This window comes from Phoxinus phoxinus (genome assembly GCF_949152265.1).
Source record: "Phoxinus phoxinus genome assembly, chromosome: 8".
NCBI classification, from domain to species: Eukaryota; Metazoa; Chordata; class Actinopteri; order Cypriniformes; family Leuciscidae; genus Phoxinus; species Phoxinus phoxinus.
The window spans coordinates 13,901,660-13,922,038 of NC_136883.1; the positions used below are offsets into that span (position 1 = coordinate 13,901,660).

Below are 20,379 nucleotides of genomic sequence, written 5' to 3' on the forward strand. Positions count from 1 at the left end.
TAGAGAGAGTAATAAATGACAGAATTCAAATTTTTGGGTGAACTATCCCTTTAATAATTATGTAATTATTATTTTTACTTCAAAATGTATAAAAGGAATGAACATTTAAGTAAGGTAGCCTAGGCTATTAAGTGCTAAAAACAAACCAAATGCCCGCTTGCTTCTGTCCTTTGCAGTACTTGCAATACACTAATTGTCCTCAAAAATGAATTTTTGTCATCTTCCTATCCAGTGTCGACTGTTTCGGTCATAACTTCAGTTTCTGCACTTGGTCTTTTGGTGAGACTGAAACATTGCTAATAAAATGTTTATACTTATTTGCAAGTATTGATAGTGTGCGGGAGTTCCTTGTTTAGTTTTTTTTGTTTAGTTTTTTTGCACTTGGTCTTTTGAAATAATGACTATATAGGGTTCATACTGTGTTGCGTATCTAGCTCACTGCGTGTATACTTTACTTTTTTTATGGTGTCTAGGGGCCTGTTTACACCTGGTCACTTCATGCGTCTTTACTGATCAAAACGATTCCATTTACACCTCACATAAGTGTGTTTTCGCCAAACGGATATAAATCCGATCTTCAATTCCCACGCTATATGCAGATTTATTGTAGCATAGGCCTATGCAGAGTTCACGTCACCGAAAGCAACAGATATGAGCTGCATCATTTATTGATCATCACCCTCAAAACTCCTCCTTTCCAATCGCCCTACTACCTGTCCGCTTGATCCTATTCCCACTAACCTACTTAAAGCTATTTCTTCCTCTGTTATACCCGCACTCACACACATCATGAACGCCTCTCTTCACACTGGTACATTTCCCACAGCATTCAAGCAGGCTCGGGTAACCCCACTGCTTAACCCTCTGGGGACCAAAAACGCGCCGGCGCGTTTGCCTCGTTTTTTTTCACATAGCAGCATAATAGACTTAAAATACTCCCGTCATTTTTTGTCATACAGGCTTAAGAAATATGAAAAAATAAACTGTTATATGTCTTCTTTTTTATGGGTTCACTTAAAATCGAAATAAAACATTGTGCTTTTGTAAAATAAAGAAAGTAAACAGGGTGTGCTTTCTACCTCTCCGTCTCCGTGAACTTTTTTTCAAGACCACGTCTCTAAACATAAACAAAACTCAGCGAATACTATTCACTCAGACATGAGCTATATATCTCTATAATCATTTAAGTGTGTAGTTTTAAATGATCTAATTCAAAACTAAAACAAATATTCTCTGTTTATGCAATCTATATAAAAAGAGAGAGGGATCAGCCGTTCTCATTATCGTTCTGGCAGCTCATTACTCTGCTAATTTGACACGCCCATGGAGAGCGCGCGCTATTCAATGAGATGATCTGAAGCAACACATGCAAGCCAGTCAACGCAAACAACAGCTGGATAATAACAGCCTACTTTACGTTGAGGCGCTGTGAGGAATAATTATATTGTGATAATTGTGAATGAATTTAGCTTTTAGCAAACTATCTATATTGCCAACTGAGATGAGTAAAAATCGACTGAATACGTTGAAATAAAATGTCTTTGTATAAGCAACATATTAAACTGCAAATTAACATTTATGCCCTAGGCTAATATATATTAGCCTATAAAAGACGACATGTTACAGGCGAAATATGAAAGACAACATTTCGTTTTGGATAGATTATAAAGTTTTTACTGCCACATCAAAACCTAATTTATAAGGTGCAAACAAAATCTTAAAAGATCAATATAAGCCTTCTCTTAAAATTATTTTTGTGTTTTATTAGTGACAAATTTGGGGAGAGGATAGCCTACATCCAAAACTTTCTGAAAATACGAATGAGAATTAACTGTACAATTACTAGAAATGTTTACCTTGGATATTATACAATTTGCAAGCATACACAGTTTGTGGAAAAATACACTTTTTTCAAGATGTTTCCAACTCTGAACCAATTCTGTAGTTATATATATATGTGTGTGTGTGTATGTACAGTGCTATGCATAAGTTTAGACACCCATGCTAAAGTTGACTAAAAAGAGGAATAAAAAATCATCTTTTGGAAATTGAACTTAATGCCTTAATTTAAAAAAATAGGAAAAATCCAACCTTTAAGGACACCAATTTTCTTTGTGAATGAATAATGTATCGTAAATAAATAAATGTTCTTCCTTAAAATACAGGGTGCATAAGTTTGGACACCCCTATGTTAAATTCCCATAGAGGCAGGCAGATTTTTATTTTTAAAGGCCAGTTACTTCATGGATCCAGGATACTCTGCATCCTGATAAAGTTCCCTTGGCCTTTGGAATTAAAATAGCCCCACATCATCACACACCCTTTACCATACCTGGAGATTGGCATAATTGTGAATTATTTACACACTTGCTAGAAAATTACAGACCGGTATGCCTTCTTCCATTCGTCGCAAAAACACTTGAACGAGTTGTTTTCAACCAGATCTCCTAATTTCTTACGCAGAACAACCTCTTGGACAACAATCAGTCTGGATTCAAAAGCGCGACACTCAACTGAGACTGCTCTGCTCTCAGTAATTGAAGCTCTGAGACTGGCAAGAGCAGCTTCCAAGTCCTCAGTTCTCATCCTGGTAGATTTGTCTGCTGCCTTTGACACAGTTAACCACCAGATCCTCCTGTCAATCCTAAAGATGAAGGGCATCTCGGGAACTGCACTCCTGTGGCTCAAGTCTTATCTCTCTGGTGAGGTGTCTAAGACCCAACATCTAGCTACTGGTGTGCCTCAGGGCTCAGTGCTTGGACCACTTCTCTTATCCATCTATATGACATCACTAGGGTCTGTGATTCAGAAACATGGCTTTTCCTATCACTGCTACGCTGATGACACACAACTCTACCTCTCATTCCAGCCTGATGACCACTCCTCTCCTCACAAAATTGCACTGGTTGCCGGTTGCCGCTCGCATTAAATTCAAGTCACTGACGTTTGCCTACAGAACAACCACTGGCACTGCTCCCTTGTACCTTAACTCATTACTTCAGACTTATGTGCCATCCAGAAACTTGCGCTCTGCAAGTGAGCGGCGTCTTGTGGTGCCATCTCAAAGAGGCACACAATCTCTTTCTCTGACCTTTACCATGACTGTTCCCTGCTGGTGGAATGATCTGGCTAACTCAACCAGAGCTGCAGAGTCCGTAGCCATTTTTAAGAAACTGCTAACACTACTAAACAGTGTAATACTAACACTTTTTCCTCTATTCTATCTAAAAAAAAAAAATTTTTTACTACATTAGATTGAACTGTGAAGGGTCATAGCACTTACATACTGTTGTACTACTGCTAGTTTAATTGCTTCTATTGTTCTCATTTGTACGTTGCTTTGGATAAAAGCGTCTGCTAAATGAATAAATGTAAATGTACTCATTTCAAAATCAGCGACAGGAGAGAGTGACAACAGCACTGGTAATATAATTTAGTTTCTTTACTAATAATGAAGATGATTGTGTGTTGAGCGTCTACGACTTACAGGTGAAACTCGAAAATTTAGAATATCGAAATTTAGAATATATACTGAAATAAAATTCATTTATTTCAGTAATTCAACTTAAAAGGTTAAACTAATATATTATAGCCCACATGCAAAGTGAGATATTTCAAGCCTTTATTTGTTATACTTTTGATGATTATGGCTTACAGCTATGAAAACCTTTTCACAATATTCTAATTTTGAATTTGGGGTTTTCATAAGCTGTAAGCCATAATCATCAAAAATATAACAAATAAAGGCTTGAAATATCTCAATTTGGATGTAATTAGTCTATATAACTTATTAGTTTCACCTTTTAAGTTGAATTACTGAAATAAATTAACTGAAATAAATTAACTTTTATAAAAAAAAATTGCGTTTCACCTGTGCTTTCACTTTCATTTGAATGAATAGATCGCTCAGCTACTCATCTGCGGTGATGCTCTCACACGTTTATTTTTAGCACTGTTGGGAGGAGTCAATTTTAATTTTCAATTTTATTTTCAACAACCAGATGCATTTACACTTGTCCATTTTTCGCTTAAAATAAAAATGTATGTTCTTCATTTTTAACGATGTCTGCACTATTGTACCAATACTTTTTTCCAGTGTTTACCTCACTTGACTCTCACTTAAAAATCCAGCACACTATTCCCACACTATTTCAGTGATTGGCTCATTGATTGTGAGTCGTCGCTCTCATTTGCATAAAGTTAACCGCGTCATCATGCTATGTTCATATCATAGGTTCACATCGCGCAGTCGCGACCCCGTCACGTCTTCTTGCTTGCTTTCCATGTGAAATCAATGGTATGCTCCGCTTAATCGCGCTGTTGTTCTGTGTATTGAGAACAGCCCGTCACTCGCGCACTGTGCTCGTAAATTATTTTTCAAGTTCGCACATATCTATTTTTAGGCGCAAATGCAAGTGAAATACTCGCACTGTAGAGCCCTGCCAACAAACTAACACATAGAATAACATTATAACTTTCAACAAACTCAAATGCAAATTGAATTGCAAAAGAAAATTGCGTCATCGTAAGTAAGGCAGATCATCAATAATATTGTTGAATATTAAATGTCCCAAACTAAGCAAGCCGAAATCCAAGGCAACAGCGGCAAGGAACCAAAACTCCATCAGGTGACAGAATGGAGAAAAAAACCTTGGGAGAACCCAGGCTCAGTCGGGGGCCAGTTCTACTCTAGCCAACAAGCGAACAGTGTATTATTATGATCCAGGCAGCATTACAGGTCAGAAGTCAGATTGGTTCAGAACATTCAGAATATTAATCCAGTTCCATCTGGTTGGAGGTCGGAGTCATCACGCCGGAGACTAGTTTGTTAAGAGTTTGTAAAGGATCAGTGCTGATGGCTGTCGTGTCGATGAGACCTTCACTGGGTTAATGAGGCTGTTACTTCAGGGATAGGTCATGGATGGGTCCAGGTGCAAGGTCCACCATCTGTTCTGGATACGGTTGGGATCTGGCTGACTTCAGTACCAGGGAAGGGACTGGTTGACACTTCAGGACTGCGTGGTCATCGTGTCCATGCACAGGCCCTTCATCAGATCTGGATGCGGCCTGAATACGGCGGACTGCGGTAAACCTCGGATAAACAGAGAGTCTAATATTAGTGTAGACGCCATCCTTCTTATGATGTAACAAGTACATCAGGATTTATGGGGAGTGTTCCCAGTTCCGGCTGACCTAAACTATGCAGCCTAAATTGAATTATATAAGTCTATAATGTGTTATGTGTATGCTAGGCCAAAGAGATGTGTTTTTAGTCTAGATTAGAACTGACAGAGTGTGTCTCCCGGACAATGGTAGGAAGATTGTTCCAAAGTTTTTGTGCTAAATAGGAAAAGGATCTACCGCCAGCAGTCGATTTTGATATTCTAGGGGCCCTATTTTAACGATCTGAAACGCAAGTGTCAAAGCGCAAGTAACTTTGTGGGTGGGTCCCGGCGCTGTTGCTATTTTCCCGGCGGGATAAATGCCTCTTGCGCCCGGCGCAAATCTAAAAGGGGTTGGTCTGAAGTAGCTTCATTATTCATAGGTGTGGTTTGGGCGTAACGTGAAATAAACCAATCAGAGCGTCCTCTCACATTCCCTTTAAGAGCAGGCGCGCTTGTTCCAACACGGATTGCTATTATAACGGCGGATTTGCCAGCGCATGCCAGGAGCGATTCACAGCCGAGGAGACCGAAGTTCTCGTCAGGACCGTAAAACACAGAGAAGTGACATTGGGGATGATGGGAGAAACCCACCCAAATTAGCTTCGGTTAAACAGGCGTATAATTTGGGTAAATGTGTGTAAATGTCCTAATCTAGATTTTTTTTTTTCATCTAGATAGATTTTTTTCACATCTTCACGGACACAACAATGATTTCCCTCGTGTTTTAATATTTTTCCTTGTAATAATGTTTGATTTGCAAAAATGAAAACTGCTGCGTCTGTTTATATTAGAGAATCAAAGTGTATGCGCGTTAACACGCTACATTATGGCCAAGCACGCGCCCTTAAAATACCATTTGACTAACGCGCAACGCGCCACTGTCTTTAGACTGGGTTTTTCATGGTCAGTGGCGGAATTGCTTTCTAAAACTGGAAAATAGCACCATGGAACTTTTGCGCCTATTTTTCATTGAGAGCATATGACGCAATTTAGAGATATATTTTTAAGATGAAAAAATGTGGTTTTACAGATGCTAGACACGTGACTTTCAAATGAAAGATTGGTATCAAAGAGCACACCCAGGTTCCTAACCAACGACGAAGACTTGACAGAGCAGCCATCAAGTGTTAGACAGTATTTTAGATACGTGAGGAAGTTTTTTGTCCAATAATTAGAATCTCTGTTTTTTTTCAAAATTGGCTTTAGCACAGCTGCACTACTTCCTGAACTTCAGGCAGCTCCTTTGTTTCCTGTCTGCCATTATTGGACAAGCTGATTAATCCAGGTGTGTCTGATTATTTTTATTGGTCTCGCACACCTGGATTAATCAGCTTGTCCAATAATGGAAGACAGGAAACAAAGGAGCTGCCTGAAGTTCAGGAAGTAGTGCAGCTGTGCATAAAGCCCATTAAGTAGTAGGAAGTTGCTAGTCATCCAGTTTTTTTATATCAGCTATGCATTCCATTAATTTTGTGAATTGGTAAGTTTCGTCGGTGTGAGGAAATATAGAGCTGCGTATCTTCAGCATAACAGTGAAAACTAATGCCATGCTTCCTAATGATATCTCCCAAGGGTAGTATGTACAGAGTGAACAGCAACGGTCCTAATACTGAGCCTTGTGGTACTCCATACTGAAGTTGTGATCGATAATACATCATTTACTGCTACAAACTGATAACGGTCAGACAAGTATGATTTAAACCATGCTAATGCGTTTCCACTAATGCCAACATAATTTTCGAGTCTATTTAAAGGAGTCATAACCTAGTATTACCTTGGATACCCACGCTCTATTATAGTCTTTCAGGGCCTTCTAAAAAAGAAAAGTGCAAAAAAAATAAACACAGAGCTCCTCTGACCCTTATTTCTGAATGCATTATTGTCTCGCGAGATCTGATGCGATATTTTGGCTGTCGTGGACGGTCATTTTAATAATGCAAATGAGCAACAGTTTTAGGCACTGAGCATGGACTCCTGTACTGTCACTACTGTAGTGTAAAACAAAGTGTAAAGACGAGCATTCGTAGAGTCCATTCCCCGTGTTTACCTCAAAGCTAACGTTACATACAATAGCCGCATTAGCAGTTAGCTGCTGTTTGTTACACACAGTAGAGCAATAAAAACACAGTCTTACCGTTTCAATTTCAGGCAAGTCCCTGATTGTTGGAATGGCACCTTTTTCCAAACGGAGCTTCGAGGCCAACTTCGCCTGATATTGCCCCAAATTTGTAAATGATTCCTGTGTAAAATGTTTACCGCAGACACCTAACGTTAAGCCAGTTGAAAGGGTTGTTGGAACAGCGCCATTAAAAATTAATTTCATCCACTGGTCCCTGATAGTTTGGTCTGTTTTTGGTAGAGAAAACACATTTACATGTTGATTCTGGCAGTCAACCACAGAGCAACTCACGTGTGCACTACGTTTCTGCATCTTTCTCGACTGAATATGAGGGGGAGAGGGGCAGGGCCGGCTTCCTGCAGCATATGTCTGCGGTGTCCATATATGGTATATCCTGCCCCGTCTTGACGTCAAGTCGGGGCAGAAATTAAAATCTCGTATTTGAGTGCGCGTGCACGTGGGCTGGTTTACGAACCCTGGAGTAAACAAACGCTTCACTTTTAAATATCGGCTTCCCGGCCAGTGTATAATCGTTAGGCAATCATAACATACATTGATTCTCGTGGAAAAGTGGAAATTACAGGTCATGACTCCTTTAAAAGAATGTTGTGGTCAATGGTATCAAATGCAGCACTAAGATCGAGTAACACTAATAGAGAGATGCAACTACGATCGGATGATAAAAACAAATAATTTGTTACTCTAATGAGAGCTGTGTCAGTACTATGGTATGGTCTAAATCCTGATTGAAAATCCTCGCAGATATAATTTCTTTACATAACATAGTTGTAATGATACTGCCTTTTCTAGTATCTTTGACAGAAAAGGTAGATTCAAGATCGGCCTGTAATTGACTAATTCTATAGGATCAAGTTGTGTGTTTTTAACAAGCGGTTTAATCATAGCCAGCTTAAAACGTTTTGGTACGTATCCTAAGGATAAAGATGAATTAATGATATTAAGAAGAGGTTCTATGAACTCTGGAAGATTTAGATGATTTAACGAGTTTAGAAAATTCTTCTTCTCCTATAGCAATGAATGAATAAATTTTTTTGTCAGGGCGACTTCAATGCACTGCCTGGTGCATTACTGTAGTAGACGGTTGCATTGTTATAATTTTCTCCCTAATATTATCAATCTTGTAAGTAAAGAAGTTCATAAAGTCATTACTGCTGTGCTGCTTGGAAACATCTGGGTTTGATGCTTTATTTTTCGTCACCATTTCAAATAAATACCTAGGGTTTTGTTTATTTTCTTCTAATAGGGTTAAAAAATAAGCAGATCTAGCAGCTTTTAAGGCCTCTATATGCAATTGAGCTCTTTCCATGAAATGCAAAATACCTCTAGTTTTGTTATCTTCCAGTTGCGCTCCATTTTTCTGGCTGCTCTCCTAAGGGCCTGAGTGTGCTCGTTGTACCACGGCGTTGGACTATTTTCTTTAATCTTCTTTAAGCGCAACGGAGCAACTGTGTCTAAAGTGCTGGAAAAGAGAGAGTTGAAAGTTTCTGTTGCAATATCAAGTTCTTCTAAGCTATCTGGGATGCTGAGATGATGAAACTGATTAGGAAGATTATTGATAAAGCAATCTTTAGTGGCAGAAGTGATAGGTCTAGCATATTTATAACACAGAGTCGGCTTTGCAGCCTTGGCTAAATGTAATTTACTTGAGACTAGATAATGATCTGAGATGTCATCGCTCTGCTGCAGAATTTCAATAGCATCAACATTGATTCCATGTGATAATATTAGATCTAGAGTATGATTACGACAATGAGTAGGTCCTGACATGTGTTGTCTAACTCCAATAGAGTTAAGAATATCTTTAAATGCCAATCCCAATGCATCTTTTTCGTTATCTACATGTATATTAAAATCACCAACAATTATGGATTTATCTGCAGCCAGTACTAACTCAGAAAATCAGCAAATTATTTGATAAAGTCTGTATGGTACTCTGGTGGCCTGTATACAGTAGCCAGCACAAATCTCAAATGTGATTTATCATTTACACTATATATTGTTACATTAAGCACCATCACTTCAAAATAATTATGTTTGAAACTAGACTTCTTAGTAATTCTGAAGATGTTACTATAAATTACAGCAACACCTCCCCCTTTGCCTTTCAGACGAGGTTCATGTTTATAACTGTTATGATTCATTCGACTGGAGACAAGATGTAGAGAACCCAAATGCAATATTTAATTATAAAACAAGATCAAACATAAAGCAAAGGCTGGAAACTCAAAACAAAGACAAGAACCTTGACATGAAACATTCAATACTAGACAAAGACACAGGGCAAACATGAGGGCTTAAATACACAGACTAAATGGCAAGACAAGGAACACCTGTGAACAATAATCAGACGATTAACAAATGACAAGACACATGGCAGGATCACATGACAAACAGGGAATCACATGACAAGACACAGAAACAGAATAGCTCCCTTGAGACAGCTATTCCTGCTTTTATAACATCCCGCTTGGATTACTGTAATTCTCTGTACTGCAGCATTTCAAAGTTCCAGCTCGTTCGTCTTCAATTGGTCCAAAATGCCGTGGCCAAATTTCTTAAGAAAATATGTAAATTTGATCTTGCCACTCCCATCCTGCGAGCTCTCCATTGGCTTCCAGTCCAATTTAGGATTGACTATAAAATTCTCCTAATTGTGTACAAATGCCTGCATCAACTTGCTCCAAGTTATCTGTCTGATCTTCTGCATTCCTACAGCCCGTCCCGTGACCTAAGATCTGCTAATCTAAATATACTCACTGTTCCTTGTACTAGGCTCAAACGCAGAGGAGACAGAGCCTTTTCGGTGGTGGGGCCTACAGGTGCTGGTCATATAATTAGAATATCATCAAAAAGTTTATTTATTTCAAGAATTCAACTTAACAGGTGAAACTAATATATTATATAGACTCATTACATGCAAAGTGAGATATTTCAAGCCTTTATTTGTTATAATTTTGATGATTATGGCTTACAGCTTACGAAAGCCACGAAATCAAAATCCCAGAAAATTAGAATATTACATGAAATCACACAGTAATACCATGGTCATTGAACCAGGTTTTGGTGCTTTTTGCAGTGTGGGCAGGTGCAAATCCTGCTGGAAAATGAAGGAACCATGAAGTGTTCTGAAAATGTCCTGGTAGACAGCTGCGTTGACTCTGGATTTATTAAAGCACAGTGGACCAAAGTCCTCTTTTCTGATGAGAGCTAATTTTGCATCTAATTTGGAAATCAAGGTCCCAGAGTCTGGAGGAAGAGAGGAGAGGCACAGAATCCACGTTGCTTTAAGTCCAGTGTAAAGTTTCCACAGTCAGTGATGGTTTGGGGTGCCATGTTATCTCTTGGTGTTGGTCCACTGTGTTTTCTGAGGTCCAAGGTCAACGCAGCCGTCTACCAGGAAGTTTTAGAGCACTTCATGCTTCCTGCAGCTGACCAACTTTATGGAGATGCAGATTTCATTTTCCAACAGGACTTGGCACCTGCACACAGTGCCAAAGCTACCAGTACCTGGTTTAAGGACCATGGTATCCTGGGGCGTCATGCAAGCCAAAATTCTGGGGGGGCACAATCTGAGACCGTCGTTGCAATTGTTTTCTAACGGGTGATATGGATCATGTTAGGAGGGGTCAGGGGGTTTCTCCCCCTGAAATTTTTTAAATTCTGGCTGCTAAACATACCATTTCAATGCAGTTTGGGAGGGACAGAAATACCTTTAACGGAGCTAGCAGCAACCCTCCGTTGCAGCAACGTTACACTGACACAACTTAAGTTAATGCTCTGAATTCGCAGCTAATATCAAACCCATAACTTTTTGATCAAGTAAAAATTTCCAGGTCAACCACAAATAATCCCGCTACCTTTTAATATCATCCGATAACTAATTCAATGCTGATTTGTTGCTTTGCCCACTTACCACTTCATTGCCAGCTCAACGTGCGAGAGTGAGTTGCTTGAACATACACAGTTGCGCGGTTGGCGGTTACAGCCGCGGATTGGGCGGATGACGTGACGAAAAATAATATTTTAATTAAATTCAGGGCGGGTGGCGGCCGGTTGAACCAATCAAATGAAAAATATACATTTGTTAAATATTGTTATCCGACTATACCTAAATCCAAAAAAAGAAAATAAGGAATTATATTACATGTGCTTCATTAATCATGAGGCGCGCGGTCTCTTGCTCTCTCCCTCTCTGCCGTGCACGCGCTACGCGGTTTGGAGCACAGTCTCGTCTCGCTGGCGCGCTCGCTCTAGATTCCGGGAGATTTTAACTAATTTGCGGAACATCCGGGAGACTTGGGATGTCTACATTTCTATACTGAAATAATATCGGAATTATAATTATTGATTTTTCATTAGGCTATTTTTTTGGTGCCCCCTCAGCTCGCCACATGACAGTGCGTAGAGTTTGCCTATAATGTAAATGACTTGTTATTTTATTCGAGCTTTCTATCTAATTGCTAAAAAATAAAGTGAAATAGGCATTCATAGTAGGCTAAAAGCACCATGTTGAAATGATGTGCCAAAATACGTTTTCTATCAGGCTAACTTACAATGAAAATATTGTGCAGTAGCCTATCAGATAAGGTCAGGTTTGCCGAAGTGCGTTTAATTTAGGCAATTTATTTATTTTTGTCCCTGTGCACCGATCGGAGACGGAGTTCACTGCTGACATTCTGAGGTAACGTTAACTCGCGGCTGTCATCAGCAGCGCCGTCCATCGCCCAAACAGCGGATGGCGGGCGGGTGCGGTTTTGAAAATTGGTCAAAAATGTTGGTGCGGATGGATGATGAGTTTTGTGATGCTGTTGCGGATGAAATAATAGCTCTGGTGTATTATGGAGCATAATAGGAATAAAGTTGTGACAAAAAAATTATCAGGGAGGAAAAATCTGAGGGGGCACTTTGAATGGGCATATGACGCCACTGATGGTATCCCTGTTCTTAATTGGCCAGCAAACTCGCCTGACCTTAACCCTATAGAAAATCTCTGGGGTATTGTGAAGAGGAAGATGTGATACGCCAGACCCAACAATGCAGAAGAGCTGAAGGCCACTATCAGAGTAACCGGGGCTCTCATAACACCTGAGCTGTGCCACAGACTGAATGGAATTACTGAATTAAATCAACTTTTTCATGATATTCTAATTATATTACCACCACCTGTAGATTGTTGAACAGCTTGCCGGCACAACTTAGAGTTGCTCCTTCTCTATCAGTTTTTAAATCTCTGCTAAAAACCCATTTGTTTTCCTTAGCTTTTAAAACTTGTTAATTTCTCTCCTTTGTATGTTTAAATTTTTTATTTTGTCTATTTGATTTTTTGTTTTCTGTTTTAAAACTGTATGTAGTTTCTTAGCTGTTTCCTCTTCGATCCTTAGCTTTGTGCTTGTACAGCACTTTGGTCAGTCTTGTGGCTGTTTTAATTGTGCTTTATAAATAAAAGAACTGAACTGAACTGATGCATAAGGTATATACAGAGCTTTTTTTTTTTTTTTGTAAATACCAAATACTTTTGTGCCTGAACACTCTTATTTTGGAGGACAAGTGGCTTGAAGCTTCACATGGTAAATTCAATTTCAGTGTGGATTTTCTCTACTGTAGATAATATTCAGTACCCTGCAAGTTATTTTTCATCATTGGCTCATTTGTTTGAAGAACTCTGTCTCTTCATGGAACTTCTTTGGTCTTCATGGTTGATTGATGTAAAAAAAAGTAACCAGGAAATACTTTATTATCCTTATCTTTATTTTTGTTTTGTTTTTTGTTATTAATTCAATACAATTTCTGGATTTTTTTCACTTTCACATTATGAAGTACTTTGTTGATGAGTAGCACATTCTTAATTAAATACATACTGCCTGTATAACATAGTATATTGTGTCATAAAATAAAAGGGAATGGAATGTGAAGAGTTTTATAGGTTTGCTTTAATGATTTAACATGAGAGTGAAAATATTGTCACAGAAATTGGATCTAAATATGAGAAAAGGATGCAGAAGCTGCGTCAGGAGGAAGAACTAAGACGCAAGACGGAGATTCATGAGATTGAGGAACGAAAGAACAGCCACATCAACATGCTTATGAAGAATCATGAGAAAGCTTTCAGAGACATCAGAAACTACTTCAATGACATAGTCTACAAAAATCTGGATTTGATCACTTCGCTCAAGGTGAAAACGCACACGTGAACACATACAGACATTTGTTTTCTCATTTGGTATTAATTATAAATCCAATAACAGTGTCTCTCATAGATCTGTTTTTAGTAACTTTATTCAGAGTTATCATTAAATCTTCACATTTATTAAATCTACATTTACGGCAATCAAGCTATAAAAAAAGTATAATACTACAGTGTATGTATGTTTGTTAATTGGTGTCATGCTACCAGCTGAGGTACAGGAAGTGATTATTTGTCAGTTCTTATTTATTTTCTCTTCTGGTGGAATGTGTGCAGGAAGAGTTAAAGGACATGAAAAGGAAGGAGGAGAAAAGAAATAAAGAGATGGCGGAAGTGCTTGAGCAGAATAAGGAGCTTAGAGAGTCTCCACAAAAGGCCAAAGAGGAAGTCGCAGAGCTTCAGAAACAGCTTGCCAACTATGAGAAGGACAAGGGTGCTCTAACTGTATGTTCAGGGTCTTGTATTTAGTAATTCTAGTGGATTGTACTGACACTGACCTGTGGCATAATGTTAAATGTTAATTATAAAAAAAGTTTTAATTCATTTTAGTAATGCATATAAATCTTGTTCTTTGTGTTCTGCTGTCAGAGAACGAGAGCTCGTCTCAAAATATTTGACAGAGAATTGAAGGAGCTTAAGTGGGAGCATGAAGTGTTGGAGCAGAGATTTACTAAGGTGATTGGAGGAACAGCATCAGACCTTTAAAACACACTGAACTATCAACATTAATGGTTTTATGACAACTTACAAGGGGGAAAAAACAGGTTTCCTCTTCATCTTGATAACGTCTGCCATGACATAACAAGAATCTCTGTTTGGTGTACACACTGTAATACATATCAGCCAACTCATTATTAATTGTATTTTTTGTTTTTGTTGTATTTTTCTACAACATTACTATACTGATAACAGTTGTCTCTTAAAGTTTGTATCTGTTCATAGTGATTCATTAGGACTGCTGCATGTGTAAGAGCTAAAGATTGTTTGATTGTTGTGCAGGTTCAGTTGGAGCGAGACGAATTGTACATGAAGTTCACTAAAGCCATCCTGGAGGTTCAGCAGAAAAGTGGCTTCAAAAACCTGCTGCTGGAGTGCAAACTGAGTGCACTCAATGACACGCTGGAAAAGAAGGAAGCCCAGCTCAGTGAGGTGCTGTCTGTTTCCAACCTGGACCCTACTACCCTCAGTGTGGTCACCCATAAACTGGAGGTACATTTATGAGCATATATATATATATATAGCTGCCCCCTAATAGCTGATTAAACGATAGTCAACAAGAAGAGGCTTACGGTACTGATCCACTTGTCCGACACAACTGTCGCGTGGTGTTGCGATGCCTCCCCACATTTGTACGTTGATGGGCGTTCCTCTAGTTTACCGCTATGGGCATGGTTTTGAGCCAGCGGCCAGTCTAGAACAATGGACCCGCGAGAGACTTCCCCCCGTCTCCATGTGCTTGTTTCTATTGGATAGCCGGTCTGTTATTCAACGGAATTCATTTGTATAAAGATGGGCATCGGCCAGCTTTTTGACGCGCTCACAAATCCAAATTTTCCACTTTTATTCACCGGCCTCAAATACGGCCTATCATGTGAAACATTTAAGTAGTAGCCTAACATTAACCACCATTAGCTCTAATGTTAACCTGGATAAATGGGCTATTATTTGACGCATATCCAAGTGTTCATGCAGAGATAACTTAAAATAATAATTTTTTTGGTCATACAGATAAGAGTAATACATTTTACTTTTATTTGTGTACACTCACAATAACAACAACATTTGTGCTTTTGTAAAATAAAGAAAACAAACAGAATGCGCTTTAGCCATCTTGGTCTCGGTGTGAACTTCTTTCTGGAGCACGTCATAAAATGAACCAAAACTCATTCTCTGGCTATGTCCACACTTGTGTGTTTTTGTTTTAACACAGCGTTTTAAAATGAAAACAATCATCCACCATACTGGCGTTTCCACTACGTTTCAGAAAAGATCTCAGTCCACACTACACGACCGAAAACGCATGTCACATGACCATCCATGCACACTGGGCATGCGCATACAATTGTAAACAGTTGCAGATTGTTGTCGATTGCTCTAATAATAGCTTGCCTCTTGCGCATGTAGGCAGCTGCAGTATTATAAAATGCAGATTTTAACTGCATTAACTGGCTGCTAAAAAGGACCACAAAGTCAGCTAAACTTGCAGTACCGTCTCCATGTTATTGTTTACATAGTCATTGGGCTGGTCTGTTATTGTCGTCTTTCCGGTAGCGTAATGGTCATATGGTATGGGCTTGATGAATAAGGGAAAGATACGCAATGAGCCAGAAGACCCAATCACGAAGTGAATTTAGGCAGCCACGTCTTTGTTTTCAAAAGTCTACATTTTGATCCATCTACAGTCTATACTGAAATGCAACCCCGGAGTTTTCAAACTAAATGGGGTCTGCAGCGTTTGCAAAAGTCTCAGTCTTTGAGGGTCGAAAACTCCGGAATAGTGTGGACGGCAGGTGTAAACATAACAAAAGCTATGTGTTTTAAAACGAAAACGCATTAGTGTAAATGTAGCCTCATATATATATAATTATAATTATATAATTATATATATATATAATTATTATTTTTTTATATTATACACACAAGTATTTAAATGAATATCATAAACATGAGACTAGTTAAATGACTACCTGTCAACTAGAAAAATCTCTAGTCTGTGACAGCCCTAGTATATAGTTACAATATATATACGCATATGCAAAGGACCTCCACAATTCCAGTTATATATTACTGATTTAGAAATAAATAAATCAGGGTTACAGAACTGTTTGTTAATGTGTGTCTACAGTTGTGACTTTTATTTTTGTTTAGGAAGTTTTGGAGTCCAAAAACCATACTATCACAGACTTACAGTATGAAGTGGCACGAGTTTGCAAGGTGAGAAACTGTTCCTGTATAATGCGCTGTATTATATAGTATAGTGCCCATATTATGCTATTTTAAAGTTTCCTAATGTTGTTTTGGAGTCTCCTATAACAGGTTTACATGCATCAAAGGTCAAAAAACTGTTTCATTTTCTCATAACATTTGCACATCACCACATTTTCAATGATTCTCAAACGACTCGTCAGATTAATCAATCTCTCTAAATCCCTCCTTTCCGCTAGCTACTCTGCTCTGATTAGCCAGACAGCTATGTCTGTTGTGATTGTTCTACCGTGTACATTGCGCGTGTCGAAAACAAAAACGCCCATTGCCATAACAACGTCAGCTCTGCTTGTCTTGAGGCTTCCTACATCATAAACTAAAGACAGTAACAAACAATAACGTCGATTTTACCATATCAATCCGACCGCGAGTGTGATAATGAAACATTGGAAGAACTAGTTATTCAACCCGAACCTCCATCGCAAGGACGACTCGAGCAGGACGTTTCTCAGTGATGCGCTACTCAGTTTGAGGTACATTATGAGATGTTGCAACTGTAATTCCTCACCATCAGCATTAACAAGTGCATGTCCATCAACAAACCAATTATTTTACTTGTACTTATTTATTTACAGAGTATTTTTCTCATTTAATGCGGTGAACATGTGGAAACTATCAATAACAGTGCATACATTAGCCAAGCTCTAGCGTGAATGACTGATCTAACATAAACGTTGGTAAAACAAATCTTGATCCATGCTTAATCTTTCCTCAAACTAGTGAGAACGACAGACAATCTGCATTAATAGACAGTTTTAGGTAATAGTGGTCCACAACTGATTAGCATAAGTATTTTAGTAAGACAGTGATAATGTGAGTTAGCCAGTTAACAGGAGACCAACACAATATAAAACTCAAAACTAAGTATTTTGAACACCATCTTTCTAGTGCATGCGGTTTGCGAATCCTGCATTGAACTCCGAGATTTGAAAAGCAGTCGTCAGTAAAATAAAGGGAACACAGCAAAGGTTTAGGATTATACTGCTGTGGTATCTTGGTACAGAGGAATTTTAATGACGTCACATTGTAGAGCGCAGCTCTACGCAATAAGTGGGCGCAATAATATGCTAATGTTTCGTCTTGGCGTCACAACGAAACGGCTTTTGACTCGTTTGAAAAACGATTCATTTAATTGACTCAGAATCTACTCATACTTTTGAAAGACAATAACTTTATATACGGTGCACTTTTAGATTTAAAACTTTGCAGGATCTTTTCATTCACTTAGAGCTATGTTACACACTACATTCCTAATCATCCCCATATATATATATATATATATATATATATATATATATTATTATTATTATTAACGTGTTAACTTTGACAGCACTAATATATATATATATATATATATATATATATATATATATATATATATACTCATTGGCTTCATCACTCTGTCTCCTCTCCACCAATAAGCTGGTGTGTGGTGGGCATTCTGGTGCAATATGGCTGCTGTCGCATCATCCAGGTGGATGCTGTGCATTGGTGGTGGTTGAGGAGATTCCCCCCTTCTATGTAAAGTGCTTTTAGTACCCAGAAAAGCGCTATATAAATGTATATGTTATTGTTAATTTTCCCGTGATGCAGCATTCTCCATCTATCAGACAAGGTTACCAAATGCTGATCAGAACGAAACTCAGTGAGCATGTTCAACTCATGGCTCTAGAGTTCAGTAAGAATTTTGAAAGAAATCGTCCCCTAGTTGGCCCTAACAATTTTTTTGCCTCTGTAATCACGTTATTTTTCACACATACATACAATATTCATGTAATTTGCTCCATAGACATGAAACAATAAATCATCAACATATTAATGTTAATTCTCAATAACAACTTCTGTAGACGTGTGAGAGAAATAAAGTCAAACTGGTTAGTAATAATAAGTGAAGCTGGTAATGCTGTTTGTGGAGTTGTTTAATCCTCTTCTGCTGAGATCTTGAGAGATTTAACGTCTTCTTTTATCTTCAGTTGATTTCATCTAAGGATTAAGTCAGTTGTATTTTCTGTGTTTCTCTTTCGTTTAATTTGCTTGTTAGCAGCAGGTGTTCTTCACTAATGCTCAATCATCACTTAATGAATCACTTTAATCACTTAATGTCTTGACTGCAATGTATATCTTCTTTTAGTGACCTCAACTGAAATAACGTCAGAGTACTCATAACTATTGGTTTCTAAAATTAATGAATTAAGGTAATCGGTGTCCTTAAATGTTATGAGTTAGCTTAAAGGGATAATTCACCGCTGGAAAGATGGATGTGTATTTAAATTGGGTAATTTATGTAGTAGAAATGTGAAATTATTTTAGAAGTTGGTGCCTTCTAGACTGAGAAAAGCCAGAAAATTAATTTTTGGCTCATGTGGATGAAAGACAACAACTCCCAGAATATGCACTTGCTTCTCTGCACTATGAGGCCACTCCCAAACCACGCCTACCGGTTATAGAGGCAGTATCGGAAGTGATGATGCAAATAGGCTACTAGATGACTCGAAACTGAAAAGACGCTGTTTTATCGTGAGTCTCCGTGACAATTTAGTTGATAACACTATTTGTACATTCTGTAAGTGAGATCCCACCCCCTATGGGCGGGTTGAAAATATGCAGAACTAGCTCCTACTACTGGATGTAGTCTCTAGCCTCTGGCCAAAAAAGCCTCCGATGACGCTAAATTATTATTTTTGCGTCATCTAAAGCTTTTTTCCAGACACAATACAGAAATCTCAGGAGGACATGAGGGAGGGAAGCATGGTCATTCGAAAATACTACCGGAAATCTACTGATACAAAGCTTAATGCTAATCGGTGAAGTATCCCTTTAAGTTATTGGATTTGACTTTGTATGTGACTTTGTGGTTTTACTCAATATAGTGTTTATATATAAATATATATAAAAAATATAAAGTTTCAGTTATATAAAGTATTTTAATGCAGTGAAGTTTAATTGTGTATTAAGAAATATCCTTGTTTTAGTGGACTCAATTAAAATAAGTACTCGTAACTATTGTTTTTTATCAAATTCATTTATTTGAGGTAATCGGTGTCCTCAAATGTTTTGAGTTAGCTGAACTTGTTGGGTTTTACAGTGTGCGGTTAATTGCTACACCTGTTTAGAATGTATAATGTAAACATTATTTATTCATATGAAAATACTAAAATATCAAAAAATCACACACAAACCATCAACCATCTTATTCGTCTGTTTATTAGCTTCTTATTTCAAGTGTAGAAATGTTTCTTTGGTTTGTTCTTCACAGAGCACAGGGCAAGGAAATGTACAGGACAGCGTCATTTTTCGTAATCAGAGGATTTTTTGGCCAGAGACTAAAGACTACATCCAGTAGTAGAAGCTAGTTCCGCATGTTTTCAACCCGCCCATAGAGGCTGGGATCTCACTCACAGAATGAAAAAATAGTGTCAGCCATCTTTTTTTGGAAGCTAAGCTAACAGGCTCTTGCTCTGTGGAGAAAGCTGAGTAGTAGGGGTTATCATACATCCTCAAATAATGTATATGTAACGAGGTTCATTGTTATCGGAAGGAGGAGGCGAGAACGGGCAACATTTAAAGACTTTAATGACATAAAATAAAACAAATACAAAGCGAAAGTAAAAGACAGCAGCCTGAGCCTCCTCTTTTTATGCTTCCGCTCCTCCGTGAGAGACCGGTGCGTCTCACAGGTGTTGCTCATCAGTAATCACGCCACTGGCCTCGCGCCGTTCTCCCACGGCCCTCAGCCTCGTCCTGCTCGCCACAGTAAACATAATTAATGGCGACTGTAGAATGCAAAAGCCGAATCCCGGACATTTTGGGCGATCTCGAAATCCCGGGCAGACTCGTCACGGAGACTCATGATAAAACGGTGTCTTTTCAGTTTCGAGTCAACTAGTAGCCTAGTTGTATAATGT

General features: G+C 38.4%; 1 protein-coding gene across 1 annotated transcript in view; it reads left to right on the forward strand.

Annotated features, from left to right (window-relative positions):
* drc4 (dynein regulatory complex subunit 4) overlaps positions 1-20,379 on the forward strand; it is a 69,275-nt gene that overhangs the window by 43,778 nt on the left and 5,118 nt on the right. The window contains exons 6-10 of the mRNA XM_079621828.1: positions 13,273-13,478; positions 13,766-13,933; positions 14,078-14,164; positions 14,489-14,698; positions 16,358-16,423. Coding sequence (XP_079477954.1) covers positions 13,273-13,478; positions 13,766-13,933; positions 14,078-14,164; positions 14,489-14,698; positions 16,358-16,423 — 737 coding nt within the window. The remainder of the gene's footprint in view (positions 1-13,272; positions 13,479-13,765; positions 13,934-14,077; positions 14,165-14,488; positions 14,699-16,357; positions 16,424-20,379) is intronic.